The sequence below is a fragment of the Balaenoptera acutorostrata genome, chromosome 13 (genome assembly GCF_949987535.1).
Source record: "Balaenoptera acutorostrata chromosome 13, mBalAcu1.1, whole genome shotgun sequence".
Lineage (NCBI taxonomy): Eukaryota > Metazoa > Chordata > Mammalia > Artiodactyla > Balaenopteridae > Balaenoptera > Balaenoptera acutorostrata.
The window spans coordinates 65,923,173-65,948,136 of NC_080076.1; the positions used below are offsets into that span (position 1 = coordinate 65,923,173).

Here is a 24,964-nt window from a genome sequence, read left to right on the forward strand (position 1 = left end):
TGCCCAGCCCTCAGCTTCTGCAGATGGCCAGGGTGGGCAGCTTGAGGGCCCTGGCGGGGAAGGCTGCTGTCCCCGACCCATGATGGGAAAGGCAGGGGAAAACTCCACTGCCAGAGGTCAGGTGGGAGGAGCAATGCAGCTCCAATGCAGCTGGCCCCACTGCCCACTACCCCTCCCCAAGGCCCACCCTGAGACCTGGCCCCCCTAACCCGTGTCCTCAGTTCCTGAACACGATTTCTGGGCTTTTCCCACCAACATAAGTGCTGCCCAAACCACTCTGCCGCCTCTTGCCCGTGGCCCCAGGTGCCACACCCAGGTGGCCATGGCCCTCCAGCCTGCCTGCTCCCCTGGCACCCGAGCTCTGTGCAGTGGTCACAGATGGCCTCAGCCACTTGTGTGAATGGCTCTCTCCTCGCCAAAGGACAGAAATGGCATCCTCCTTGCCTCCAGATCCCCTCAACCCTGGCAGGTGTCCTGGGGACAACTGGGAGGGTGGGGCCAGCTGATCCCACGGCTTCCCTGACAGAGAACTCTTGCTGCTCCGAAGACTTTGGAGGTTGTTGAGGCCTGTCCAGCTTGGACCTTCTGTGATAGGACGTGGGTGAAGCTGACCCCGAGGCCCCTCAGCAAGCCCCTCCCTTCCTGAATTGGGGCCCCGCCCTTGCTATCCCTGCCTGACTCGCCTGGTGGTGCCTGCCATGTGCCCAGAAGGTGGGGGGCACCTGGACAGGCAGGTGCTGGGGGTAAGATGATGGCCGTGGAGGGTGGGCCTGGGAGGGGTGCACGGTGAAGAGAGTGGACTTGAGATGCTGCCAAGGCCAGTGGACAGGAGGAAGTGGTGGGAGGGCGAACCAAGCCAAGTCCTGGCTGGCATCAAAGTGGTCAGTGGAGGTGCTGAGGGGCCTGGCCTCTGCCCACTGCTGTCCAGGGAGCCTGGAAGCTGCCCCCCATGCTAATTTCCTGCTGGGCATCGGGGTGCCCAGGGCACAGGACCAAGGTCCCTCTGGACACACAAGGCTCAGAGAATAACCAAGCACTGGCCCTGTGACCAGAGCCAAGATTGGGGCACCAAACCTAAAATAATCATTTTATTCCATTAAAAACACTGTCCCTGCATCTAAAACTATGTCCATAACTTACAATCTAAATAAAAGCCAGTTAACATAAATAAGGAGAAGGAGGTCACTTCTGAGGAAATCAAACTCTGGAAAAGAGAAAAGAAAAAATAAATTTCAAACAATTCTGATGGTTCCCCAAGTCAAACAAACTGCCCAGGCCTTCCCACTGCCGTGCTGAGCAGCTGCTTCTGAGCAGCCCCACCACTGACAGGGGTGGGGGGTAGCACCCGCCGTCCTGTCTGCTTGAGTACCTTAGGCCACACGGCTCCTGGCACCTCCTCCCCTTACAGACCCTGCCTGGCGGCTTGTCCAGCCTTGGCACTGCCCCCAGCACGCTGCCCCTCACCCTCCCAGGCTGGTCCACCTGGTGCCGTCTTGGTGGAAGCTCACACATGGCACTGGGATCATCACCAAGCAGGCTGCAGGGAGGGGTCTGCCTCAGATGCCAGCTCCACTGCCCGAGACCCCCATTTGTAACCTTTGATTTAACCCTCCCCCCACACAAAGGCCCTTGCTGAGGCCAAGCCCTTGAGGCTCAAGGGGTGTCAGCCCCAGTTCAGATGAGGACACAGGGGCAGCCCGGGGAAGCTCCCCACAGACGTCACATAAGACCCAATCTGCCCCCAGAGCCCTGTGCGCCCCGAGAGAGGGGCTGGGGGAGGTCCCTGAGGCCCCTAGGCCATTCTCAACAGAGCGCACCAGGGCTCCCACACTCCCAGCTCACCAGGGACGGGGGGCGGGGGAAGGACCCTGGGCCAGCAGGAGGGACCCCCCGATACCGGAGCCTGGACGGGGCCCATGTGCCACAGCCGCAACTCCAGCCGGGGCTCAGGGAGATGCCGGGCAGGGCGTCCGCTGTGGGGGGCCTGGGCTGAGAAGGGGTCACTAGACAGAGCAGGTCCCCGGCCCATTTCCCGAGGGCCCTTGAGAAAGAGGTGGTGTGTGAGGCACAGGGGACAGCGCTGGCGGGAGCCTTGCGCTGCACTGTCACAGTGATAGCTGCACACGTCCAGGCTCACACAGGGCCCACGGTTTGTAATTCCCCACCGAGCGGCTGCTACCAGCTTGGCCTTCTCAGAAGTCCAGCGTGTGAGAGCCCAGATAGACAGACACCCCGTGGGCTCCAGCCCAGGGCCTGAGGCTGGGGCGAGGGCAGCCCCCGTTCCCGGCCACACCCGGCGCCTTGTGATCAGAGGAGGATAAATGCAGCTCCTTCTGAAGGGATCCCAGGAGCTTAATGAAATTAGATCCCTCAAAGTGCCCCATTGTGGTCCTGCCACCAGCCTGGGGACAGGCGTCCCTGGGAACAGGCGCTGGACCCCATATCCGGCCTCAAACCCAAGTAGAAGCCGGGCTTTGTGGCAGGGCCACGGGAACCCGCCAGCACCCCCTCCCCCACGACTCACCCTAGGACAGGAGGGACACGAGCGCGTCCAGGAACTTGCTGCGGTCCTCGGCTTTCAGCTCAATCACTGAAGTAATGAAAGGAAAACATCACTGGGACGGGAGGAGCAGGGACAGAGCTGGGGGAGGCCACCAAGTACCAAGTTGACTCCCGCTGCCCGGTGCCCCAGTGGCGACAACCCCCTACTACATTCCAAGGCGCACTTGGCTCCCTGGTGGCCTGGGGTGCTCTGGACCATGAGACCTATTTAACCGGACTCCCTAGCTGCCCTGTCGGTGCAGCTGCGGCTGTGGTCTGTGGGCAGGACGCTCGGGGCAGCCAGGGGACCAGCGGTGACACTCTGAACACCACAGCCCTGGCAGAGGGGCCTCCCTCCCACCCAAGCGGTCAGGCAGGAGGTGGCCTTCCATCCTGTTCTGGCCAGTCTCTCAGCTTTGGTGTCCCTTCCGTAGAAGGGGACATGGTGCAAATTGACCCATCTCTGGGGGCCGTCAGCCTCAGACCAGCACGGGGCCTCATCAGACAGGACAAAACCAGCCAGCCTGGCCCTGCAAGCTGCAGGTACCTCAGGCCTCGACTTCCTCCACACCCCCTGCAAGCCGCCCACCCCTGGGGGAAGCCCAGCAGCTCCCGGCCCTCCAGTCCTCCCTGTGTGGGAAGCCAGGGCGTCCTGCAGGCTGGCCAGCACCGCCTGTCTGCAGTCTCAGGCACGAAACAGGAAGTGGGGGGCTGCTGCTGGAGGGGACCCCCCACCACGGAGCCACAGCCTGAGTGGGCCCGGCAGGAAGACGCCCGCTGTAGACTCCAGAGGCAATGGGGTGAAGGCGGGTCTCGGACTCAGAGACTGGTCCTCGTTAAGGCATCAGTGGTGATGTGAGAGGTCCTTTCTGAGAGGTGGGTGCTATGGGCTGAAGGTACCCACATTGCTATGGTGACAGCCTAACCCCGGCACCTCAGGACGTGACTGTACCTGGCAGGAGCCTTTTACAGAGGTGATCAGGTCACATGAGGTCACTAGGGTGCGACCTGATCCGGTCTGACTGGTGCCCTTATAGGAAGAGATCAGGACACAGACATACAGAGGGACGACCACGTGGAGACGCAGGGAGACGACGGCATCTACATGCCCAGGGGAGAGGCCTTGGGAGGAACCAGCCCTGCTGACACCTGACCTTCCAGCCCCCAGAACAGTGAGAAATGCATTTCTATTATTTCAACCCCCCACTCTGTGGTGCTTTATTACAGCAGCCCGGGCTCACTAACACAGGGGTAAAGTGCCGCACATCTGAAGAACAGAAAGCAAATATGGCCAAACATGCCATGTTCCACACTGGCATCCGGGGAAGCTGCGGGGGCGCTGGTGGCCTACAGGTGTGGCCCCCCAAAGCCACCATGCGGCAGCGTCAGGGCATAGTGGTGGCCAGACCCCCAAGCTCCTTGGTGAAGTCATCTCAGGGGCTGGATCGTAAGGCCAGAGCCAGGTATGCCTGTCAGGGCCCAGACGGGGTGCAGGGCCCGAGGCCAGGGGACTGCTGGCAGGGCACCCCTGGCACTTTCCTGGTTCCAAGGCCAGCACTGACCTTGAAAGGGCCCCAGTGCGGCGGACTCTTACCTGAGAGATCGAAATGGTTGTGCAGTGTCCGGGAGTTGGTGCCCTCCGCCGCCTTCTCAAACGCCCGGCCAAAAAAGCTGGGGACACACAGAGGCGCATTGGGGGCTGTCCCTGCAGTGGACCCTCCCCGCCAGGGACACACCAGACTCCTCAATGGCCACAGCCCCAAGGCCTCAGCCCACTCTCTGGACGGCCACTGCCTCTCACCACTGCTCCCCCGTCAGCCCTTCTCAGCCCTCAGGTGGGTGTGTCCCCTGGCAACCCCCCAGGCACCGTGCTGGCGGCTGGGGCAGGTGAGAGGCAGAGGCTCCGTGGAGCCGTGTGGGGATGGGGTCCTAGACACACACAGCAGGTGGGACCAGGGATGGGGAGGGGCCCGCAGGGCGGTGGGGGAGCCAGAGCCCCTCGGGGAGCAGCCTGGATGGAGCTGCATCGAGGGAGGTTTGGTGGAGACAGCGGGAGCGTGGGGAAGGGGCTCCAGTGCCTGTTGCGGAGAGCAGAGGGCGGAAGTCGGGCAGAGGGGGGCGAGTGCTCCCAGCCTCCACAGCCACCCTCACAGGAGACTGTGCGCATCCACCGAGCTCACCGCCAACCGGCCCAGCCATGTACAGACCGGCGGCCCGAGTGAGGACACAGGTGGCCGCGGTGCTGCCTTGGGAACGCTGGCCGGCTCCCACCCATGTGACTTTGGATCTGAGACCCTCGAGGGAGCTTTGGAAGGCAGCCCGGCGGCAGGGAAGCACTCGTCTCAGAGGCCATTGTCTCCCCACTCATGGCTCAATGGCCTTTGCAGATGCAGAAGGAGGTCAAAGCTCACAGTGGCAGAGCTGGGACCGATCCAGACTCAGGGTAAGACCCAGACCCAATCCAGATTTTCAGTGCAAACTGTTTGCTCCTCAGAGGAGGGTTCAGGCCCAGGGAGGGCTGAGGGTCCCGCCGCAGCCGCAGGGCCACGCACCTCGTTGCCCATCCTGGGTGCGTCTGACCCTGGCCGGTCCTCCTCAGGGAGCTGGATGCCCTTGCCTGGAAGCTGGACGTCTACACCACACCTGCACCCCCCACCCCATGTTGGGGTGGGAGCTCCCAAGAGGGCTCAGGTCACTCACAGGAACCCGGGTTACCTGGAGCCCAGAGACGTGCCCTCACTGGTGAACCCCGTGCACTGGTGTCTGTCCTGAGCTTTCAGCATGAGGCCCCAACTGCCCTGCCACCCTCAGGCTCGCCTGCCTGCTGCACCTCCCTGCACCCCGACCCTGCTCAGTGCATGCTTGATGCTGCCCCACCCTGCAGCCCACATGTGTAAGCCCCACCACCCTGCTTCATGGTGGAAAAGGCCATCCCTGGCCTGGCATTGAGGCCGACCCCCCATAGCCCCGGGCCCCAGGACTCACTTCTTTCTGTCCGAGCTGTCGGTCTCTGGGGGGATGCCCACCATGGTTACGGTGCCCTGATCCACGCTCAGGGGAGCGGCCATCACCAAGGGCAGTAGCTTGCAGCGCCGGTTCTTCGTCTGCAGAGGGAAGTGCACCTCAGTCACAGTGCCCAGGAGCCCCAGTGCCTTGCTCCCCAAAAGCCTCCAGGGACTCCCTCTCCCCAGAGACACTCAAGTCCCCACACAGCTTGCCCCCAGCCTCCTGTGCCCCTGGCTGTTCCCTCCCTCACCTCCTTTAGGTCCTAACACAGTTGTCACCTCTTTCAGGAGGCCCTCCCCAGCCCATGCCCCCGCCCCAACCCGCCTCCGCTGAACATGAGCCCCAGCCCTGCGTGCTCTGTGAGGCCCCCCCACCGCCACTTGTCCAAGTGACCTGGGTGGTGAGTGATGGCACGAGGGCTCGGCAGAGGAACACAGCTCAGGAAAAGGGAGGCACCTGCCAGTCCCTGGCAGGTGAGCAGCCCCCGCACCCCAAGGCCAGTGTCTGGCACCAGCCACTCCCCCCCGCCACCCCCTGCCCCCGGCTGCTGTGTTCCCACCCTCACCGAGCACACGAAGGACTTGAGCAGGTGCTTGCTGAGCAGGCTCAGGGCGGCTGGCCTGGAGAACAGCACAACGTCTGGGGTGCCCTGCAGGGAGTGGGGGTAGGTGGTCAGGGGGCAGCCAGCAGGCGGGGCTGGGGACGTGTCTGTGGGGAGCTGACCTCCATGAGGGAGCAGTAGAGGAAGGGCCCCTGGGAAATGATGAGGTTGGTGCAGAGGCAGCTGGCGATGGTCTGCTGTGTGGCGCGCAGCTGCTGCTTGGCGAGCTCCAGGCCGCGGTACAGCTTGTCCAGGTTCCCCCTGAAACATGGCAGGCGCACGGCTCTAGCACTGGCTGCAGACCGGACACCTGGTTTCTGGGTCAGAGGGGCTGTGGAGCCAACAGTTCACTTCCCTCCCTCCCCAGCTCCCTTTCCGGTGAGAGGAAGGAATAAAAAGTGTCTAAGCCCACAGCGATGGACAGGAGAGGTGTGGCGGGGTGGGTTCCTGCTGGCATCAGAAGACCGGAGACTGGAAGCCAGCAGAGGTGCCTCCTGGAAGGTGCTGCAGGGCTCTGACCGGAGAGGCTTGGGGGGCACTAGGGATCCCGCCACCTGACAGATGGATTTTTACCCTTCCCCCACACAAAGGAGGGTTCCGTTCTGAACACATTAAAATGAGCCCTCTGTGGAGAGGTCAGGTCTTCAAGCAAAGCCTCTGCACCCAGCAGGTAAGGGTCCCAAAGTGTCACATGGGCTTCTCACCCATCAAGATGAAGTGATGTCTTCTGGCCAGCAGGCTTGCCAGGCTTCCACAGCCTTCCCCATCCCCCCAACCCCTTGAATGTGGAGGACCACCAGACATTTGAGAAATGCCTGTGGCCTGAAAAAACAGCTCTAGTGGAAACATAATTTGGAGACCAAAAGAAAGCTTAAAATGAAGTCTAATTAGTATCTTAAGAGAGATTTGGGCAATACATTTGTAAACCAAGAACAAGATGCTATGAAAAATGAACAATCAGAAACCAGAATTTGTGGAAAGTAAAATGGTTGCAACAAATAAAAAATTCACTCAAAGTCAAGAAAACCTTCCTTACCACAGATAAGACAAACACATGGAAAATATAAGGCAAAAATCGGAGACAGAGAATCATTCCAGGAAGTCTAGAAAGATTAAGAAACAGACATATGTGTGGGGGGAATAGTAAAGGCAGAGTACGAAAGCATTTCCTCAGACTAAAAGGGCTCACCCAAAACCTCAGTCTAATGCATGAAACAAGATCCACCCCACACACCACTAGACATTCTGGAACACTGAGAATCAAAAAAGATCCCGAAAGCTTCTGGTGGGGGTGAGGGTGCATTTACAGAGAAACAAGAACCAAAATGGCTCAGACTTATCAACACCACTGGCTGCTGGGAGACAGGGAGCAACCCTGAATTCTGCACGAGCTAAACCAGCAATCAGATGAGGGCAGAAGATACTGTCAGATGTGCAAGAGCTCAGAATGTTTACCTCACATGTGCCCTTTCTTTAAAAGTTGCTTAAGAATTATGTTCTAGCAAAACGGGGGAGTGAAAAAAACAGATGAGGATCCCAAGATGTGCTGGGTCCACCCCAGCGACACAGTCTGGGCGGGTGGCAGGCCTAGGGAGCTGGAGCCGAGAACAGAGCCCCAGGCTCTCCTGGACAGAAGGGGCTCAGGGAATGAGAGCTGGGAAAACCGGATATGATAAAGGAGGCAATGAAGAGCTCCAGGGAAAACAAAGAGCTGAGCCAGAAAGGAACGGGATCACCGCACATTAGTGACTCTGGAATATTTTATTAGAGCAACCAAGTAACACTATTTATTGATCTTCATCTTTGAGAATCAACCTACAGCCAATGAGACGACTCACATTCTGTCCTCTACCCCACTATTGTTAACCTTGAACATGTGAAAGTATTTTCACATCCTGGGAGGTATGGGGGAGGAGAAAACGAAGGATGCCAACACCCTTTTCTTACCAACTAGGGAGACAAGAGATGCTGGTGAAAGAACAAGACCGAAGTATGTTAAGGTTACAAAGGAGCTAAAAATAGTGGCACAACTGTACCAACAGGAGGGGAAGGCGCACAGAAATGGGATGAATGCTCTTTTGTCACAGCAGGAAGTCAGCAGACAATGGCTAAGACTGGCCCATCAATTCTGAGGAGGCGGAAACAGTCGGCAGTATAGTTTTTTGATTTCCCCATATTTCTAGATAAAAACAGAGCAACTACATTACAAAACCAAAGACCTAGGACCCACATTTACAACACAAAGGAATGAGGAACACCACAGACCCCAAAATATAGGCAGGTGGGAAGAAACCCCCAACTGGCCACCAGACGTGTGGGAGGGAGCAGAGAAGCAGAAACCTAAGAAAGGTGAAACTCCAGGCAACTGGGGACAGTGGCCAAAACTTAAGAGTTTTGCGCCACACAAGAGCAGGTGAGTGTGAGGGCCATGGCAAACACCAGGGGGCTGAAGCAGGCTAGCTCCCCGTACCAGCCAGAGCTCCTTTCCACTCTGGGCCCCTTGCTGAGGAGAGACGGCTACGAGTGGAACTGAAACTGGAGTGGAACTCAAACACGCTGGGATTGTCATGGAGGTTCTAGCCAGGCAATTGGTAAGAAAATGAAATAAAAGGCAGTTAGATTGGGAAAGAAGAAGTAAAACCATCTTTATCTGCAGGTGACGTGATCCTGTATATAGAAAATCCTGAAGAATCCACTAAAAAACTGTCAGAACTAATAAACAAGTTCTGCAAGGCTGCAGGACAAGATCAGTATACAAAAATTGATTGTAGTTCTATGCAGTAGCAATGAGCAAACCAAAAATGAAATTAGTAAGTTGATTTACAATAGCATCAAAAAGAATAAAATATTTAGAAATAAATCTAATAAAAAGTGTACAGTTTATTCTCTGAACTATAAAACACTGTTGAAAGAAATTAAAGAGGATCTAAGTCTATGGAAAAACATCCATGTTCATGGATTAGAAGACTTAATATTGTTAAGATGGCAACACTCCCCAAATTGACCTATAGATTCAATTCAATCTGACTTCTTTGCAGAAATTAATAAGCTAATCCTGAAATTCACATGGAAATTCAAGGAACACAGCATAGCCGAAACCTGCTACAAAACTACAGTAATCAAAGCAGTGTGGTACTGGCATAAGGTTAGACACATGGATGAGTGGGAGAGAAGTGAGAATCCAGAAATAAATTCCCACATGTATGGTCAACTGATTTTCAACATGGGTGCCAAATTAATTCAATGGTAGAAGAAGTCTTTTCAACAAATGGTGCTAGAACAGTCAGATGCCCATATGCAAAATAATTAAGCTGATCCCTTCCTCACGTCAGATACAAAAATTAACCTCAAGTGAATCATACACCTAATATAAAGGCTAAAACTATAAAACTCTTACAGAAAACAGAGGTGTAAATCTTTGTGACCTTGGATTAGACAATGGTTTCTTAGCTATGACACAAACAACAAAAGAAACAAAAGAAAAAATAGATAACCCAACCATCATCAAAATTAAAAATGTTTGTGCTTCAAAGAACAACATCAAGAAAGTAAAAAGACAACCCACAGGATGGGAGAAAATATTAGCAAATCATGTATCTGTTGAGAGACATATTTAGAATATACAAAACAGTTCCTACAACTCAATCATTAAAAGACAACCCAATTTAAAAAGAGACAAAGGACATACATTTCTCCAAACAGGATACGCAAATGACCAATAAGCACATGAAAAACTGCTCAACATCATTAACCATTAGGGAAATGCAAATCAAGGCCACAGTGAGACCACGTCATACCCCTAGGATGGCTGCGATCAAAAAGTCAGACAGTGACAAGTGTTGGTGAGGATATGGAGAAATTCAAACTCTCATACACTGCAGGTGGGGATGTACAATGGTGAAGTCGTGTTTTGGAAAACAGTCCAGCAGTTATACAAAAGGTGACACACAGAATCACCACATGAGCTGGCAGTTCCACTCGCAGGTATATACCCAAGAGAAAGGAAACCATGTCCACACAAAAACTCACAAATGTGTGTTTACAACATCATTTTTCATCATCGTTAAAAGGTGGAACTACCCAAATGTCCATCAACTGATGATGGATAAATAAAATGTGGTCTATCCCTATGATAGAATATTATTTGCAATAAAAAGAAAGGAAATTCTGACACATGCTACAACATGGATAAAACTTGAGGACATTATTCTAAGCAGAAGAGGCCAAGCCATAAAGGATCACTTAATGTCTGAGTCCATGGATATGAAATGTCCAGAAAAGCAAATCTATGGATACAGAAAGTAGGTTATTGGTTGCCAGGAGCTGGGGGAGATGGGAGATTTGGGAGGCGATGGCTGAGGGGAGCAGAGTTTCTTTTTGGAGCAATAAAAATGTCGTAAAATTAGATAGTGGTGATGTTTGCACAACCTTGTGAATATACTAAAAGCCTCTAAATTGTACACTTGCAATGGGTGAGCCATACAATATGTGAATTATAGCTCAGCAAAGCTGTTTAAAAAAGTGTGCTTGGGAATGGACCAGGAAACCCCAGAAAGCAGGCCTCTCCATTTCTAACACTCTGAAGATGGAAAAGCTGTGTGAACCATACCTCCCCCGAAAAAGTCAGGAAGACTAAACTCACAAAAAAATGAGCAACGATCAAATCCTCTCAGTTATTGTCAGGAAAAAGAACCAGGAGGATAGTCTCCCTCTCGACAATGAAGGTTAACTAGAAAGACACGCCCCCAAAAGACCAGAACTGTAATATTCTATTTCAAAACAAGCTGAAAGACATTAAAAAATAGTACATCTCAGGAAGTGAGATAAGAAAAAATTAGAACTAAAAGAAAAATAATTGAGAAATGAAAACTAAACTAGAAGAAACACCGGAATGAATAAACAATAATGCCTGAAGGGGTATGGGAGGTGAGAAAGAAGAAAAATTTTTAAATCAAAAAGAAAGAAGAAAAGGATTCCAGAGAACATGACACACACTGAAGATGGGCACGTGTCTCGTGCGCCCCCAGCTCAGGTGGACTGTGATCCGGATTCCTGCAAAGACGCAGTCACCCCCGTGCCCGGGGGCCCTGTGACCTGCCTCTCTGGCAGTGTGGGGCTGAGGGCCGAGTGGCCGGCGGGGATGGGGGCCCACAGCCAGGCCCACTACCTGGAGAGACTGTCCAGAGCCTGGATGAAGTTATCCGTCCCAGAGCCGTCTTTCTCGGGGCTCTCCATTAGCGACATGGTGGCGAAGACCACATCACTGGCCAGGAACTTATGCTTGAAGCCAAAATGGATGCTGAAAGTCTGGACGCGCATGTCCTTCATGCTGCAACGGGAGGAAGCGACACGGCTGTCATTCTGCGCGTGGCCGGAGTGTCCTCGAGTTGGGGTGAGCTCTCACGCAGGCCAGGCCAGCACTAATGCTCCCTCCCCAGCCCCCACTGATGCTTGCAGCTAGCCATTCCAGTCAGAGAATGGACGGAGTCAGGAGGCCGACACACCAGCCTTCAACCGGGGTGCTGAGCACCCGGTACAAAGCTGTCAGCCCGTCAGGGCAAGCCAGGAGCTAGTTGTGTGTGGGGGGGGTGGGGGGGGGCGGGTACGGGGATGCGGGTGTGGTCCTCTCCTGCCTGCGCCCCAGGGCGCCAGGAGCAGCCAGGCCCGTGTCCCTCCAGCAGTGCCAGAAGACCCGGTTGGGCAGAGCTCGCCTGAACCTGGCCCCAGTGGGCCCTTCCAGGGTCCAGTGACGGATAGTCCAGGTTGACCTCAAAGGTCTGCACCTCGGCCCCAGGATGTAAGGATTCTAAACTTTTCAGGCACCTTAAGTCCTAATTTTAACCCAAAGAGAACTCAAAACTTCAGGGAAGGCTAGTCAGGTCACAATCATCTACGCGTTCTTGTTTTCTGCATTATTTTTAGAATGTGATTAAAGCTGAAACCTTGACAAAGCTTAATCCAGAGAAACATGTGTTTACCCAAATTTATTCGCAGACTCTTCAATCATCTCCCGCAAATTCTCCTTCAAGGAGACGTCCATGGACTGAAACTTCTGCTTCACCTGTTTCAGGGGGAGACTGGGAAGGAGGAGCACTGGTCACAGGAGGCGTGATGCCATGGCTGATGCCCCGGCCTGGCCTTCAGACCAGCATAAGATTAAGCATAAGATTCTGGGATCGAATGAGGAATGTGGGATAGAGCAGGAGTGGGAGCTTTCCCCCAGGGGAGGGGGGCCGTGGGGGGCGGGCCTCGGCGCTCACTAACCCCACATCCGCGAGGAACTCCTGCAGCCGCTTCTGCCCGTGAAGGGACCAGAGCTTGAATCTGGCCGCGGTGTAGCACGTGTTACACAGGCTGTCGTGGAGGGACCAGTGCTGATAGAGAGCCAGGCGGAGGCTGGGCCTGCGGTCAAGGAGCTGTGGCTGCATAGTGACCCGGGCCCCCGCCCTGGGACCACCACCTTCATAACCAGTCAGCCCCCCGGGGACCTGGAGCTCTTGGACCTTAGCTTAACATGACCCAGAGAGAGCTTGGGAGATGTGGACGCACAGCGTTTTCTGGGGGCCCCTGTGGCCACACAGGACTTGGGAGGCCCCACTGGGCGTCGCCAGTTCAGGCTGGCCTCCCACCCACTCCCCGCGGGCTCCACCTGGCTGGGCCTGTGCTGGGATCTCCTCGACAAAGCCTTATCCTCGCCCCACTCCTTGACAGGCTCTTCCTCACTCCTGGGGCCACAAGTGTGGCTGTGAGGATGGTCCTCGCCCACGTTGAGGGTCTCTGGGCACACAGCGGCCTCTGTCCTCTGTGATGCCCCTCCTGATGGTTGGGCCCTGGGGCCACTGTCCTCCCTGCCCGCACCCCCGGCGCACCCCGGTCCCTGGATGTCACATGTCAGGACCCGGCTCCTGGTGGTCGCCCCCTCCTGGAGCTTGGCTGCCCCACACCCGGCACCTCTTCCTAGACTTGTCGTGGGCACCCCCACCTGACCCGTCCAAGCCATGTTCACTGGTCCCCAGCCGTCCCGGGGCAGGCACAGGCCGGCCCCACCCCTGCCATCGCTCTACCTGCCACCAAAGCAGCGAGACCCCTGCCACGGCTGCCACAGCCTATCCCCCACATTCGGCAGCCCCGGGACATTCAAGCACGAAGAACCAGCTCCTCGACCTGTACCCATCCATCGCTCCAGCCCCGCCCTGGAACTCACCTCAGGGCTTTTGCAAGGCCATGGGATTGCCCAGGCAGCCCTCCCTCCCCTGAGGGTGGCCTCCTCTGGCATGGCCTCACCAAGCCTGTCCTGAGCCCTGTGGCCTGATGGCCTGGGTCGCCCCCTCGAGGTGCCACATGCTCCTCGTGAAGTGTCACTCTCTAACTGCACCTGCTTGCTGCTTCCCCGCCCACTCGGCAGGAATCTGCGAACCCTCTCAACTGCCTGAACCGCCGTGGCCCCGCACCCATGCACCTTAATATACGTGATGTTCCTGAACGTGGCAAAGCCATGGACAAGCCAGGTAGGGCCCACGTCCAGGACTCCTGCTGCACCCACCGGGCCCTCTGCCCAGAGCCTCTCGTCCCGGGTACGCAGGGCTGAGCCGTGAGGATACTCGTACTCGAAGGAGATGCGCATGCAGTCGACGGAGAGCGCGTGTTCCTCGTCCTCATGCCGGTGGTTGTGCCGGGACACGTGCCGCTGCAGGATGCCCACATCGGTCACGTACTTCATCCTGGAAGACAGCACGAAGCCTGGGGCTCCCTCTGCCCCTCCTGTCCAGGGCCCAGGACCCCTGCTGCCTCTGCAGGCAAACGAGGACTGGGCTCTGGCCTCGTCCGCCACCCACGTGCACTCTCTCCTGGGCAGCAGCTGTCCCGCGTCATTTATTTGAGGCCCCCTGGGGTGGGCACAGAGGGTGCCATGGCCCATCCGCCAGCCACGGTCAGTGGACAGACCCCATAGTGACAAGACGCCCAGCACAGGAAGTGTTGGTGAGGAGAGAGGGAGAAGGCAGACCCCGTCCAGGTCCACTTGAGGGGCCACCCAGGCCAGCATGGTGCCCAGCGTTGTGCACCTGACACCATCGGCAACACAGGAGGGGAGCAGGCTGGGCCCAGGTCGTGAGACTCGGGACCCTCCAGTGGGCAGGGTGGGAGGGGCAGCTACCGGGGCACAGAGGCCTCTGCAACCAGTGCAGGCGGAGGCTGTGCCAGGAGGCAGGCACGGGGCCCTTGGACGGGGTTACACTTCCCACCTGATGGCACCAGAGCAGCAGGAATGAGAGGGGCACCGGCCCCCCCGCCCCTCCCAGGTGTCTACATCCTGGAGTCGGACAGAGAGGAACAGCAAAGCCCACCCACCAAGGGCAAAAAGGGTTCGGCTCCTGCCCTCCTTGCAGGCCTGTCCAGCCTTCCCCCAACCTTTGAGATCATGCCTGCCCGCCCTGGCAGGCCTCGGGGCCCTGGCCCCTCCTCCCAGCCCTGTGTCCACCGGGCACAGGGGTCAACAGACAACATGAGGGCCGGGAGACCGGGCCCCTCCGCTCACTTCAGGCTCCACCTGCTGGGCTCCTGAGGTGGATGAAGCATCCACACAAGGCCACACATGACTGCGCCAGAGGTCCAGTCCTGACAAGGACCCAGGCCCAAGGCAGCCCCTCCTCAAAGGGCACCGCAGGGACGCTGCCCCCAGCCCAAACTCGGCTGCGGCCGACCTCAGACAGCCCGGGGGAGTGCATCCTTACTGGGTGATCTTGTCTTGCACCCACTGGTCCGTTAGTCCAACGATGGCCCACCTGGAAGGAGAGGAATGGAGCTGTGAATGGGTGGGTGGCACTCACAGGTATGTCCTGCCAGCGTGGCCTGACCCAGACACTCCGCTGGACCAGCGGTCCCGCCCTGCGGGTGGACAGGTTCCAAGGCTCCCATTGTGGTGTCACCGCTGTGGGGCTCTCAGTTCCCAGAAGGGATCCCCTATGACAAGAGCGGCAGGCCCCACACCGCCTGTGTCCCGGCTCGCCCGGCCGCACACCACCCTCGCCGGCTCAGGGTGACAGGGCACCTCTGGGCCTTGTTGTGGCCAGTGCCTGGCCCTGCCCCGGCCGTCCTGAGGCTCTGACTCAGCGCAGATCGTCACCTCACAGAGGAGAAAACCAGGACCCAGAGCAGAATGCTGAGAGTGAAGCAGGCCAGACCCACACACTCCTCGCTAGACTCTGAGCCTTTAGTCCCCAAATCAACCCGCATTCAGGAGCGCAGTGGGCCAAGCACCCCCGCCGGAAGCCCCAGCAGCAGGCTCAGAGGCAGGCCAGCGGCTACTCCTGTACCGGAACTACACCCCCCTGCCAGGGTTGCAAAGATGCTTGGCGACAGCAGCCTTGTTCAAACCTCATGCTCAAACTGATTTGGACAGCAAGGCTGGGCAGTCAGCTGGGAAGGGTGGAGAGGCCCAGTCCCCTCCCTCAGACCCTCGGCGCCCCATGACACTCCCCAGTCCCCCCAGGAGTCTGTGTGCAGCCGGGGGCCCCAGTCAGGAAGACGACCAGGGCCTGCACGTGTGCAGAAAGGGGCCGCACCCGGCACTCCCCTGGCAGTGGGGACCCGCCCTGGCTGTGAGGATGCAGCTGCTCATAGGAGGGCCTCACGCACCACAGCATGTCGCTCAGGTCCTTGGACATCATCCACGCCAGGTCAAACATCACCATGGCCGACTGCAAGAGAGACAGGCTTAAGGCTGGGCAGCCGTGCTCACGGCAGGGCCAGGCCCGTGCTGCCCAGGGCCCTGGGACCACGCGAGAAGGGTCTTTCCCACAGGGCTGCCTGTGGACGAAGCATCCAGCTCCTGTGAGCAGACGGGCTGGGTTCTGGCAGGAGATGGGAGGATCAGGGTCTGACCAGAAGACTCTAAATCCCGTTTGCCCTGAGACGCTGGGCTTCCTTCAACAGCGCCAGGGAGACTGGTTTCCGCGGGAGCTTCCAGCATCTGAGGGGCCGGGCGTCCGTTCCTGCCCACACCACCCACCCCTCCTGCGGCTTAGGATCCTCCACTTGCCAGGGCAGAGAGATGATCCCACAAAGGGCAACGGGGCCTTGACCAGAACAGGGGCTCTGGAAATCCGTGCTCAGGGTCCAAGGCCCCAGAGCCAAATTCTAAGGCTAAACACAGGATGCTTTACTGGAAACTTATTTTCTAGGGGTCCTCAAGGCCCTGAGCTCTGCTCAGCGATGCCAGAGTCAACACACTGGGTTTTCTGTACGAAACTCTTCCTGTAACACATATGCTGGCGGGCCTGTGTAAGTCCAGAGTTCCACCTTCTTGCACAGAGACTAACAGACCTGTTCTGCACTTTTTTTTTTTGGCTGCGCAGCATGCAGGATGTTAGTTCAGACCCAGACCCCTGGCAGTGAGAGCGCCAAGTCCTAACCACTGGACCGCCAGGGAACTCCCTTGTTCTGTACTTTTGATCATGAACAGAAATAATAGCTGCTGTTCCTTGAGTACCTCTAGGTAAAAGGAACCGTCCCAACAACTGCCTCTGGAGTGAGGGCTGCTCTCTTCCTTTTACTGAGGAGGAGAGGCTCAGAGAAGCTGCATCCCCTGCCCAAGATCACAAAGAGGAAGCTGTGGGGCTGGGATTCATACCAGGCCTTCGTGGCTCTAAAACCTGTGCTCATTCCTCCTCCTGTTTTAGGACAGTGACCCCTAGAGTCCAAACGTGACCGTGACTCCCGCCTATCTGTACTTACCGACGTCCCGTGATATTCGTACTGCTCGTAGTCAAAGAGTATGTCTCTTCTGTAATGACACAAAACGCGGGTCTTCAACAGGAAGCAGAACAGGAAAACAAATGTTGGGAAAAATGCTAAAACTGGATGGTACCCAAGAAACGCAAATGAAATAGTTTGTTTTCACTTATTGACTCTTCAAGGAGTATAGACATACAATGGCTGGGAAGGGAGTAAACGGGCTCAAACCTCGTGTGGCTGCAGAATATGTGAAATGGCGCAGCCCCAGAATCCCCCCCAAGAAATGATCCCCAGAAGGGAATTCACGGAACAAGCAAGACAAGACGGGCTCTGCGTGCAGCCTATGTGTCACAGGAGGATGCTGGACCCAGCCTCCAGTTCACAAAGAAGGGGAACCAGCCAGTTGAGCACTGGGCAGTTTATAAAGGCTTTTGGAACCATCAGAACTATGATCCTATTAAGAGGAAAAATGCAAAATTAGGTGTGATTATGTAAAATGTGCACAAGTACAGATAACCCAGGAAAATCAATCCAAAGCCAGAATCTCTTCCTATTAGTGAAAGTGGGTTATATTCAGTTTTCTTTCCTTACACTTCCTGTAATGGTTTTACATTGTCCTTCCAAGGGGGTTGGCTGGGGGCACAGCAGGACAGGGGCTGGGTACTCTGACCCTGCGAGACCTCCAAGGACTGTGTTTAGCAAGGAATTCCCAGCTCTAGAGCACTGCTCCACGTTTGCCTCAAGCTAGAATAACCTCTCCAATGTTTTCATTTTAAAGCACTTCTGTTTTTTAATTTGCAACAGAAAGAGAAGGTGTGTGTAACTTAGTTTCCTTTTCATACTTTTTTTCCTATGAAAAGTTTTACACAATTGCCATCTCTCGAATTTGTAAATAAAAGTATCTACATTTAGAAAACTATGAAAACAAAGGACCAGGGCCCTCACCCTTAATGGATGGCATGTGCTTGGGAGACCTTCAGGCCAGGCCCGGCCTTCAGCCTTTGTGGGACCAGAGGGCGAGACAGAGGGGCCCTGAGCTCCTCCCCAGTGCAGGGCCACCCGCTCAATCCTGCAGACACTGGCACAGAGGCTCTAAACTGAAAGTGTGATCCTCAAATGGAAAAGCAAGGGGCATCGCTGACCCGCTGTCCCGCTGCTGTACGCAGCCTCACCTCCGGGCCTCCCATTCTCTTCGCTTCCTCCTCGTCAAGGTTCGCTCCGCGATCTCCTGATCCACGATAAAGAGAACAAAGAGTTGAGCAAAGGAGCCAGGAACTCACCCCACAGCCCGAGAAGGTTCTGATCTGGCAGAAAGCACGGGGCGCAAAGCCTGCTCCTGGGGAGGGAGGCGCTGAGGGGGCAGCTGGGCCCTCTGGCCCATCAGCACTGCAGGTGCGTGGACGTGGTCGGCCGCCCCCCCCTCCCCGCACCTGCTCAGGCCGCATCCCGAGTCCTTCATCTCAGCACCGTGCAATCCACCAAGAGCCCGCCACTGCCTTCTGTTGGCTTTCCCACCAGATTAAAAAGAGCTCACACTTCTACATCCAGACCCCACCGTTTCCAGCAACTATTCTGATCTCACAGCCACAACCTCATTCAGTTCCCACAACAAAGGCACGGGGGTGGGGGGACAGCAGTTTTAAAAACTTGCTTCTGGAAAGATGGTGTACATGTATTTTTCTCTATACATTCATTAAATATACTTAGAAACCCCAATATCACATATTATAAAAAAAAAAGATTCTGAAAGGTGGAGAGGAAGGCTGACCAGCCAGGGATCCTGGGACCTGAGGGATGTCACAGCATGAGTTCCCTGGGTTTTCTTTTTTGTTCATACATCCCAGACTTGGAGCTGAAGAAGCCGGCCACTTGGAAACACCAACAGGTACGAAGAAAAAAATCCCCAACAAAAGCCAAAGAACCATGAAGGAACAGCCTCGGAAGACAGGAAACTTTTAGAGGATAAGTGCTTGACTCCAGGCCCACCCCCTCCAGCCCAGCGCAGGCCGCATGGAGCCCAGCCTTCCCAGATGAACACCTCCCATCTGTAACACCTCCTCCTTCTACCTGTGCACTCCCTATACCCTCGCCAGGGTAGAGTCAGAGGCCAGGCAGGGAGCCTGGAGCTTCCTTACCTAGTGGTAACGCGAGAAGCTGGGTCACTTGTAGATTGTTGGTTGGAATGTAAAATGGTACAGCCGCTCCGGAAAAGGTTGGCAGGTTCTTAAAAAACTGAACACATAACTACCACACAACCCAGCAAATGCACGCTTGGTCATTCATCCCAGGGAAACGAAGACTCGTGTTCATACATACAAATCTGCACACAAATATTTATAGCAGCTCTATTCATAATAGCCAGAAACGGGAGACAGCCCAGATGTCTGTCAGTGAGTAACTGGCTAAACTGAGGCCGGTCCACACCATGGAACATACTCAGTAACTAAAGGGAACCAACCCGATACACCCCAACACCTGGCTGAACCTCCAGGGAATTATGCTGAGTGAAAAAGCCAATCCCCAAATAACCCAAAGGTTATTTACTATATGATTCCACTTATATAATTCTTGAAAGGACAAAATTATAGAAATGAAAAAGAGTATAGTGGTTGCCAGGAGCTAAGGAGGGGGTGGGGGCAGGAGGGAAGTGGGTGTGGCTATAAAAGGGCCACAGGAGGGGTCCTTGTTGTGACAGAAATGTCCTGTGTCTCAACTATTTCAGTGGTTGTGATGCTGTGCCATAGTGTTGCAATATGTCACCTCTGGGGGAAAGTGGGCAATGTATGTAAGTGATTTCAACTCATTTCTTACATCTGCATGTGACTCTACAATGAACTCAAAGTTCAAAGTTTAATTTAAAAAGGCAAGTCATGGTCCTGATGAGGAAACTTCTGGGGGATGATAGAACTGTTCTCTATTATGTGGTGGGGGTCACATGACTTTATACATTTGTCAAATCTCATCGAACTGTACACCCGGTGAATTTTATTGTGTAGAAGTTATACCTTAGTAAAGTTGACTAACAAAACCCCCAGGGCCCAAGAATTCTTTGACCCTCCCCACAACGCACAGTGGAGTCCTGTCCCCTCCCCTCGTGGCTGTGGAACTCCAGGGCTGGTCAGGAGGGCTCAGACAGCTCAGTATCAAAAAAAAACAAACAACCCAATCAAAAAATGGGCAGAAGACCTAAATAGACATTTCTCCAAAGAAAACATACAGATGGCCAACAGGCACATGAAAAGATGCTCAACACCACTAATCATCAGGGAAATGCAATTCAAAACCACAATGAGATATCACCCCACAGCTGTCAGAATGGTTAGTATCAAAAAGACCACAAATAACACATGTTGTTAGGATGTGGAGAAAAGGTAACCCTCCTACACTGTCGTTGGGAACTAAATTGGTGCAGCCACTATGGAGACCAGTATGGAGGTTCCTCAAAAACTAAAAATAGAGCTACCATATGACCCAGCAATTCCACTCCTGGGCATATATCTAAAAAAAACAAAAAACACTAATTCAGAAAGATACGTGTACCCCAACGTTCATTGCAGCACTGTTTACAATAGCCAAGACATGGAAGCAACTTCAGAGTCTGTCGACAGATGAATGAATAAAGAAAATGTGGTGTGTATATACAATAGAATACCACTCAGCCATTAAAAAAAAAAAAAATGGAACTCTGCCATTGTGACAACATAGATAGACCTTGAAGTATTATGCTAAGTGAACTGAGATGGAGAAAGATAAAAAATAAAATAAAATACCATATTATTTCACTCACACATGGAATCTAACAAAACAAATGAACAAACAAAATAAAACAAAAATAAACTCATAGATACAGAGATTTGTTACCAGAGGGGAGGGGGGATGGGGGGTGGAGGACATGGGTGAAGGGGATCAGGATCCAGCGTATGGTGGTGGATGATAACTAGGCTCATGGTGGTGAGCACTTTGCAGTGTACACAGATGTTGGATTATAATGCTGTACACCTGGAACCTATATAATAAAAAGAAAGAACTCTAAAAAATCAAAGATTAGAAGATAAAGACCAAAAGTTGGCTGGAAAATAGAACAGATAAAGAGCCAGGCAAGAGGAAAGAAATCTCAGAGTGGGTCTCAGAGGTCCCAATCAGATGACCCAAGATTCTAGAAATAGCAGACAGGTGAGGAAGCAGGACACACCCCCCAGATGGACAGTGTCCAGAACATCCCAAACATGGCCCTGAAGGGCTACTCCCAAGGCCCTGGTCAGGTCAAGGATGAAGGGAGGACCCCAAACATTCCAGAGGCAAATCTCAGCCTGCACACCAAGGACCGGGGGCCAGAGGGCATTAGCTTCCTCACAACACCGAGCACTAGAATAATCTCATCCCTTGTGTGGGAGGAGCAGCGCCTCCCGCCTGTAATTCCACATCTCGCAGAAGCCACCAGTGCTGGATGCCGCAGCTCAGAGAAGTCCAGAAACCTGCCTGAGGCCACACAGCCAGGGGATGGCAGAGCCCAGAGTTGGCACCCACACCTGCTGCCTCCCAGCTCTGCCTGGGCCCACAGGCTCCGGGCTGACCCCTGACCTCGGGGAGTGATCATTTCCTCAAGACCGTGTTGAGAGGCCCAAACCCACCTCCTCCAACCGTGTGCGCTTCTCAGAAGGCTCTGACCCCTCGTCACTTTCGTTTCCTGAATGTTCTTTATCCTCCTCTTCATCCCTAAAAATGTCGTCATAGGCGGGAACTTCAAGGTCATCATCTTGTTTAATGAGCAGTTTGATCTAAGATTAAAACAAAAAGCAATCAATCTCCTCTGTCATTCATGGAAAACTATCCATCACGTTTTCTCTCGCAGAGTCTTATTTCTCGATTGGCCACAGTGAGCCGCTGGAATCTGCATGCTATTCGGTGCACACAAACTACGGGAATTTGAAAACTACCTACAGTCATTAAGTTTGGAAAAAAGCTCCCTCTTAGGCCACATACTCAGCCAACAAAACAAATGCCTTGTAACTCAGCCTTTGACAGAGGACACGGAGATCAGTGACCTTGAAGCAAGCAAAGCTCCTGTCTCTAAAAGAGGTCCTTCACGTGAGAGTTTCAGAGCTGATGCTTTGTTACCGTGGATGCATGCCCACTGCTGACGTGTCAAAGAGCACGTGTGACAGAGCCATGCAAGGCTCACAGTGGCCTCACACCACTGTCCTGCTGGTCCCCACACCACCTTGGATGGGCAGGGTGCATCCTAGACCCATTTATAGGGCAGGTGCCTCTGAGGTCCCCCAATATTCAATAAGGCTGGGCTGGCCTGAGCTTGGAGTGCAGACTCAGGGCAGGTTCTGGTCCCTACACCTTCCAGGACAAGCGAATTCCACACACACCCTCTGAGCACCTCCAAGGTTAGGTGCTGTGTTTCTCATCAAAGATGGACAAGACCAGGTTCTGTCCTCAGGCTGCTCCAGCTCTTATAGGGGAGGTGGACACGGGCCTTGTCAAGAACACCAGGCGTGACATTGTCCGCAGCATAAAAGGGAACAGACAGACAGACAGGAGAACTCAGGGGAGACGTGGGCCCCGAAGTCCTGCTTACCTGGGCATCGTTGTACACGTTCACGACATTGACTGGCCTGTGAGTGTCACACACGAAAAATACAGTGTCTTCATCGGGTTGAAGGATATCCAACAGGTCCATGTTAGCGCCACAGTTTATGAGGATAAAATAGTGGAACTGAGAAAAGGAGGGGGACCCTGTGAGTAAGTGCATGGGGGAGGCCGTTTGTCTTCAGCACTAGGCCCGAGTCCTGCTGAGACACATGCAGCCCCTGATGCATGGCAAGGCGCTGACAGTGAGGGGCTCCAAACACGGCCACAGCTGGCTTGTGCAAGTGCTTTAACAACTCCATATACCATTTCATTTCCACCACGACATTGTGAGGTGGGTTCCATGCCTGTCCTGGCTTCAACGAGGAGCAGGCAGAGGATGAGTGTGCCCGAGTCTCAGGCTTGGGGTCAAGAAGGTGATGTGCATGGACCGAGAGTTCAAATGCATAACCGGGTCTCTTCTGATCTGTCACTCTACTGTGACAAATTGCCTCTCTGTGCTAGTAGCATGGCACAGGGTTAAATTTCTAGCAAGTCTTAGGTAGCCCACACTTAACAAGCACCTAAATATTAAGTTAACCCTTTAATTACATCCTATCACTATAGAAAACCCTTTCCTTGTAAATATTGAATTGGCAAAGATCCCTCTCATGATGACAGGAGCACCGGGTGAGGACTTATCTCTGCCAGACAGTCCTAGATGTGGCCAGAAACTCTAGGGACCCTCTTCCAGACTCCAGTCTCTCCCTGTGGGGCTGTGGGGTCTCAGATGTCCCATCTTTCATTATAGCTCCATGCAGAGGCGGGAGGAGGCCTGGCCTCTACTGCTTAAATTTCAAAGGGAGACGGTATGTTCCTGAATTTCAAGTTGGAAACCTGGATAAGTTTTCTTGGAGAGATAAATATGAAACAGTAGTCTAATCTAAAGTAATTTTTACTAGGCCATATAAAAAACAACCTGCCAAATTCCAAGCACCTTACAATGAAATGTCTGCAACATAAGTTCAAAGTTAGAGGCTGTCCATATTCATTATCTCTATTTTGTTGTCAGTTTTGTCTCCACAATTTGAGGGTAAGTCACCTGGACATATAGCTCACTTTTCTCTTCTGCAGAAAATCGGTAGTTAGAAATACATGCACGCTATTGTATACCTAGAAAGAATGCTCAGTGTTAAGAAGTTGTAATTGAGTAAAAAAAGCCTAATATTCTCAAATGCATCTCTCATACCTGTTCTTTATGCTCAAGAAATGCAGTTTCAAGTTCTTGCCACCCAGAAACTGGAACCAGCGTATATTGCACGTGGTCACACTGGAACAGGGCCTGGAGAGAGATTTTTTTTCAAAACCTATTGCATTTAGGATGTCTGCAATCTACCTTGAAATGCACTTTAAAAAAAAAAAAAAGATGAGAGACAAACAACACGTGATAACCTAAGGTTAGTGAAATATTTATGTCATCAAGTAGGTGATGGGGACATGAATGTCCACTGAATCATCTGGTCAACTTCGCTGAAAATCACCAAAGGAAAACTGAAAAGCTGATGGTATTTCTGTGTCTTCTGAAAAGTAGTTCCTGACCCAAGGGGGACTGACCAAAGCTCATGTAAACCTTGCACCATATTCAAAACCGAACCAACGATCTTCCCTAACTGGCTAAAGAATCGAGTATCTCCAGAATCGCTTATGACACCACTGTGCCCTCGGCTTTCAGATTTCTCCGCCTCAAACCCCACGCATGAGAAGCCGCCACAGGTCTATGGGTCTCTCGAACGCAACCATTCTGTGCCCAGGTTGCTACAGAGATACTAACTAGTCTCCCTGCCTTTTACCTAGTTCTCCTCTAACCCACCCAACGCCGTCCCGCCAGGGAAGCAGCCTTCTGAGTCCCCGCCCCAGGACGAGCTGTCGCCCGGGATGGGGTCCTCGCCCCGCTCCTCCCCCGCGCCCCCCGCCCACCCGGCCCGCGGGCCTCACCTGAAGGATCTTGCAAGCGCACAGAGCGTCCACGTCCGAGGCCACGAAAAGAAGGACCCTCTGTCGGGGGAGAGAGGGCTGAGCGCGGCGCCCCAAACCCCGGCCCCTCCCGCCCCCACGGCCGCGCGCCCTCGTCCCTTCCCCCAAGCCTCGGGGCCCAAAGAAGGTTTCACCTGGCTCTGGACCACCTCGTAGAACTCCTTGCGGAAATCTGACACGAACATGGCTACGGCGGCGGGACACCACCCTAGCTCGCGCAGAAACCCCGCGAGCCCGGCGGCGGTTAAGACTCCCGCCAAATCAGCGCTCTTCCCATTGGCCCGGGGGCCAACCAACAGGGACTCCGTTCCCAGCCTTTCCTCCTTTCTCATTGGTCCACGCTGGGGGCGGGCACTAGCGCTCCGCCATTTACGGCTGGAATAGTCCAGCCCGCCCCCAAAGAAGCGTCATCCACGGGCCGGACGCACTCGCGGTTGCGCACTTCAACTCTGACTCGTTTACTCAGACACC

The 24,964-nt window shown here is 54.2% G+C and overlaps 1 protein-coding gene across 1 annotated transcript; it reads right to left on the bottom strand.

Annotated features, from left to right (window-relative positions):
- Positions 1–1,060: 1,060 nt before the first annotated feature.
- CDC45 (cell division cycle 45) lies at positions 1,061–24,775 on the bottom strand. The gene is made up of 19 exons (XM_007196257.3): positions 24,628–24,775; positions 24,455–24,514; positions 23,709–23,801; positions 22,470–22,607; positions 21,514–21,660; positions 18,055–18,110; positions 16,883–16,931; positions 15,785–15,846; positions 14,881–14,931; positions 13,750–13,869; positions 12,413–12,544; positions 12,127–12,225; positions 11,316–11,477; positions 6,271–6,409; positions 6,113–6,196; positions 5,527–5,645; positions 4,136–4,212; positions 2,525–2,590; positions 1,061–1,204 (listed from the first exon to the last, which is right to left on the bottom strand). The coding sequence occupies exons 1-18, from the start codon at positions 24,676–24,678 to the stop codon at positions 2,526–2,528; spliced, it is 1,704 nt and encodes a 567-aa protein (XP_007196319.2). The 5' UTR covers positions 24,679–24,775; the 3' UTR covers positions 1,061–1,204; position 2,525.
- Positions 24,776–24,964: the final 189 nt, after the last annotated feature.

Coding starts and splice junctions, on each gene's coding strand:
- CDC45 (XM_007196257.3), bottom strand. CDS start 24,678: ATGTTCGTGTCAGATTTCCGCAAGGAGTTCTACGAGGTGGTCCAGAGC. Junction 22,608..23,708: donor TTCTTGAGCATAAAGAACAG/GTATGAGAGATG, acceptor TCCTTTTCTCAG/TTCCACTATTTTATCCTCAT. Junction 13,870..14,880: donor GTGCAAGACAAGATCACCCA/GTAAGGATGCAC, acceptor GCTGTCTTCCAG/GATGAAGTACGTGACCGATG.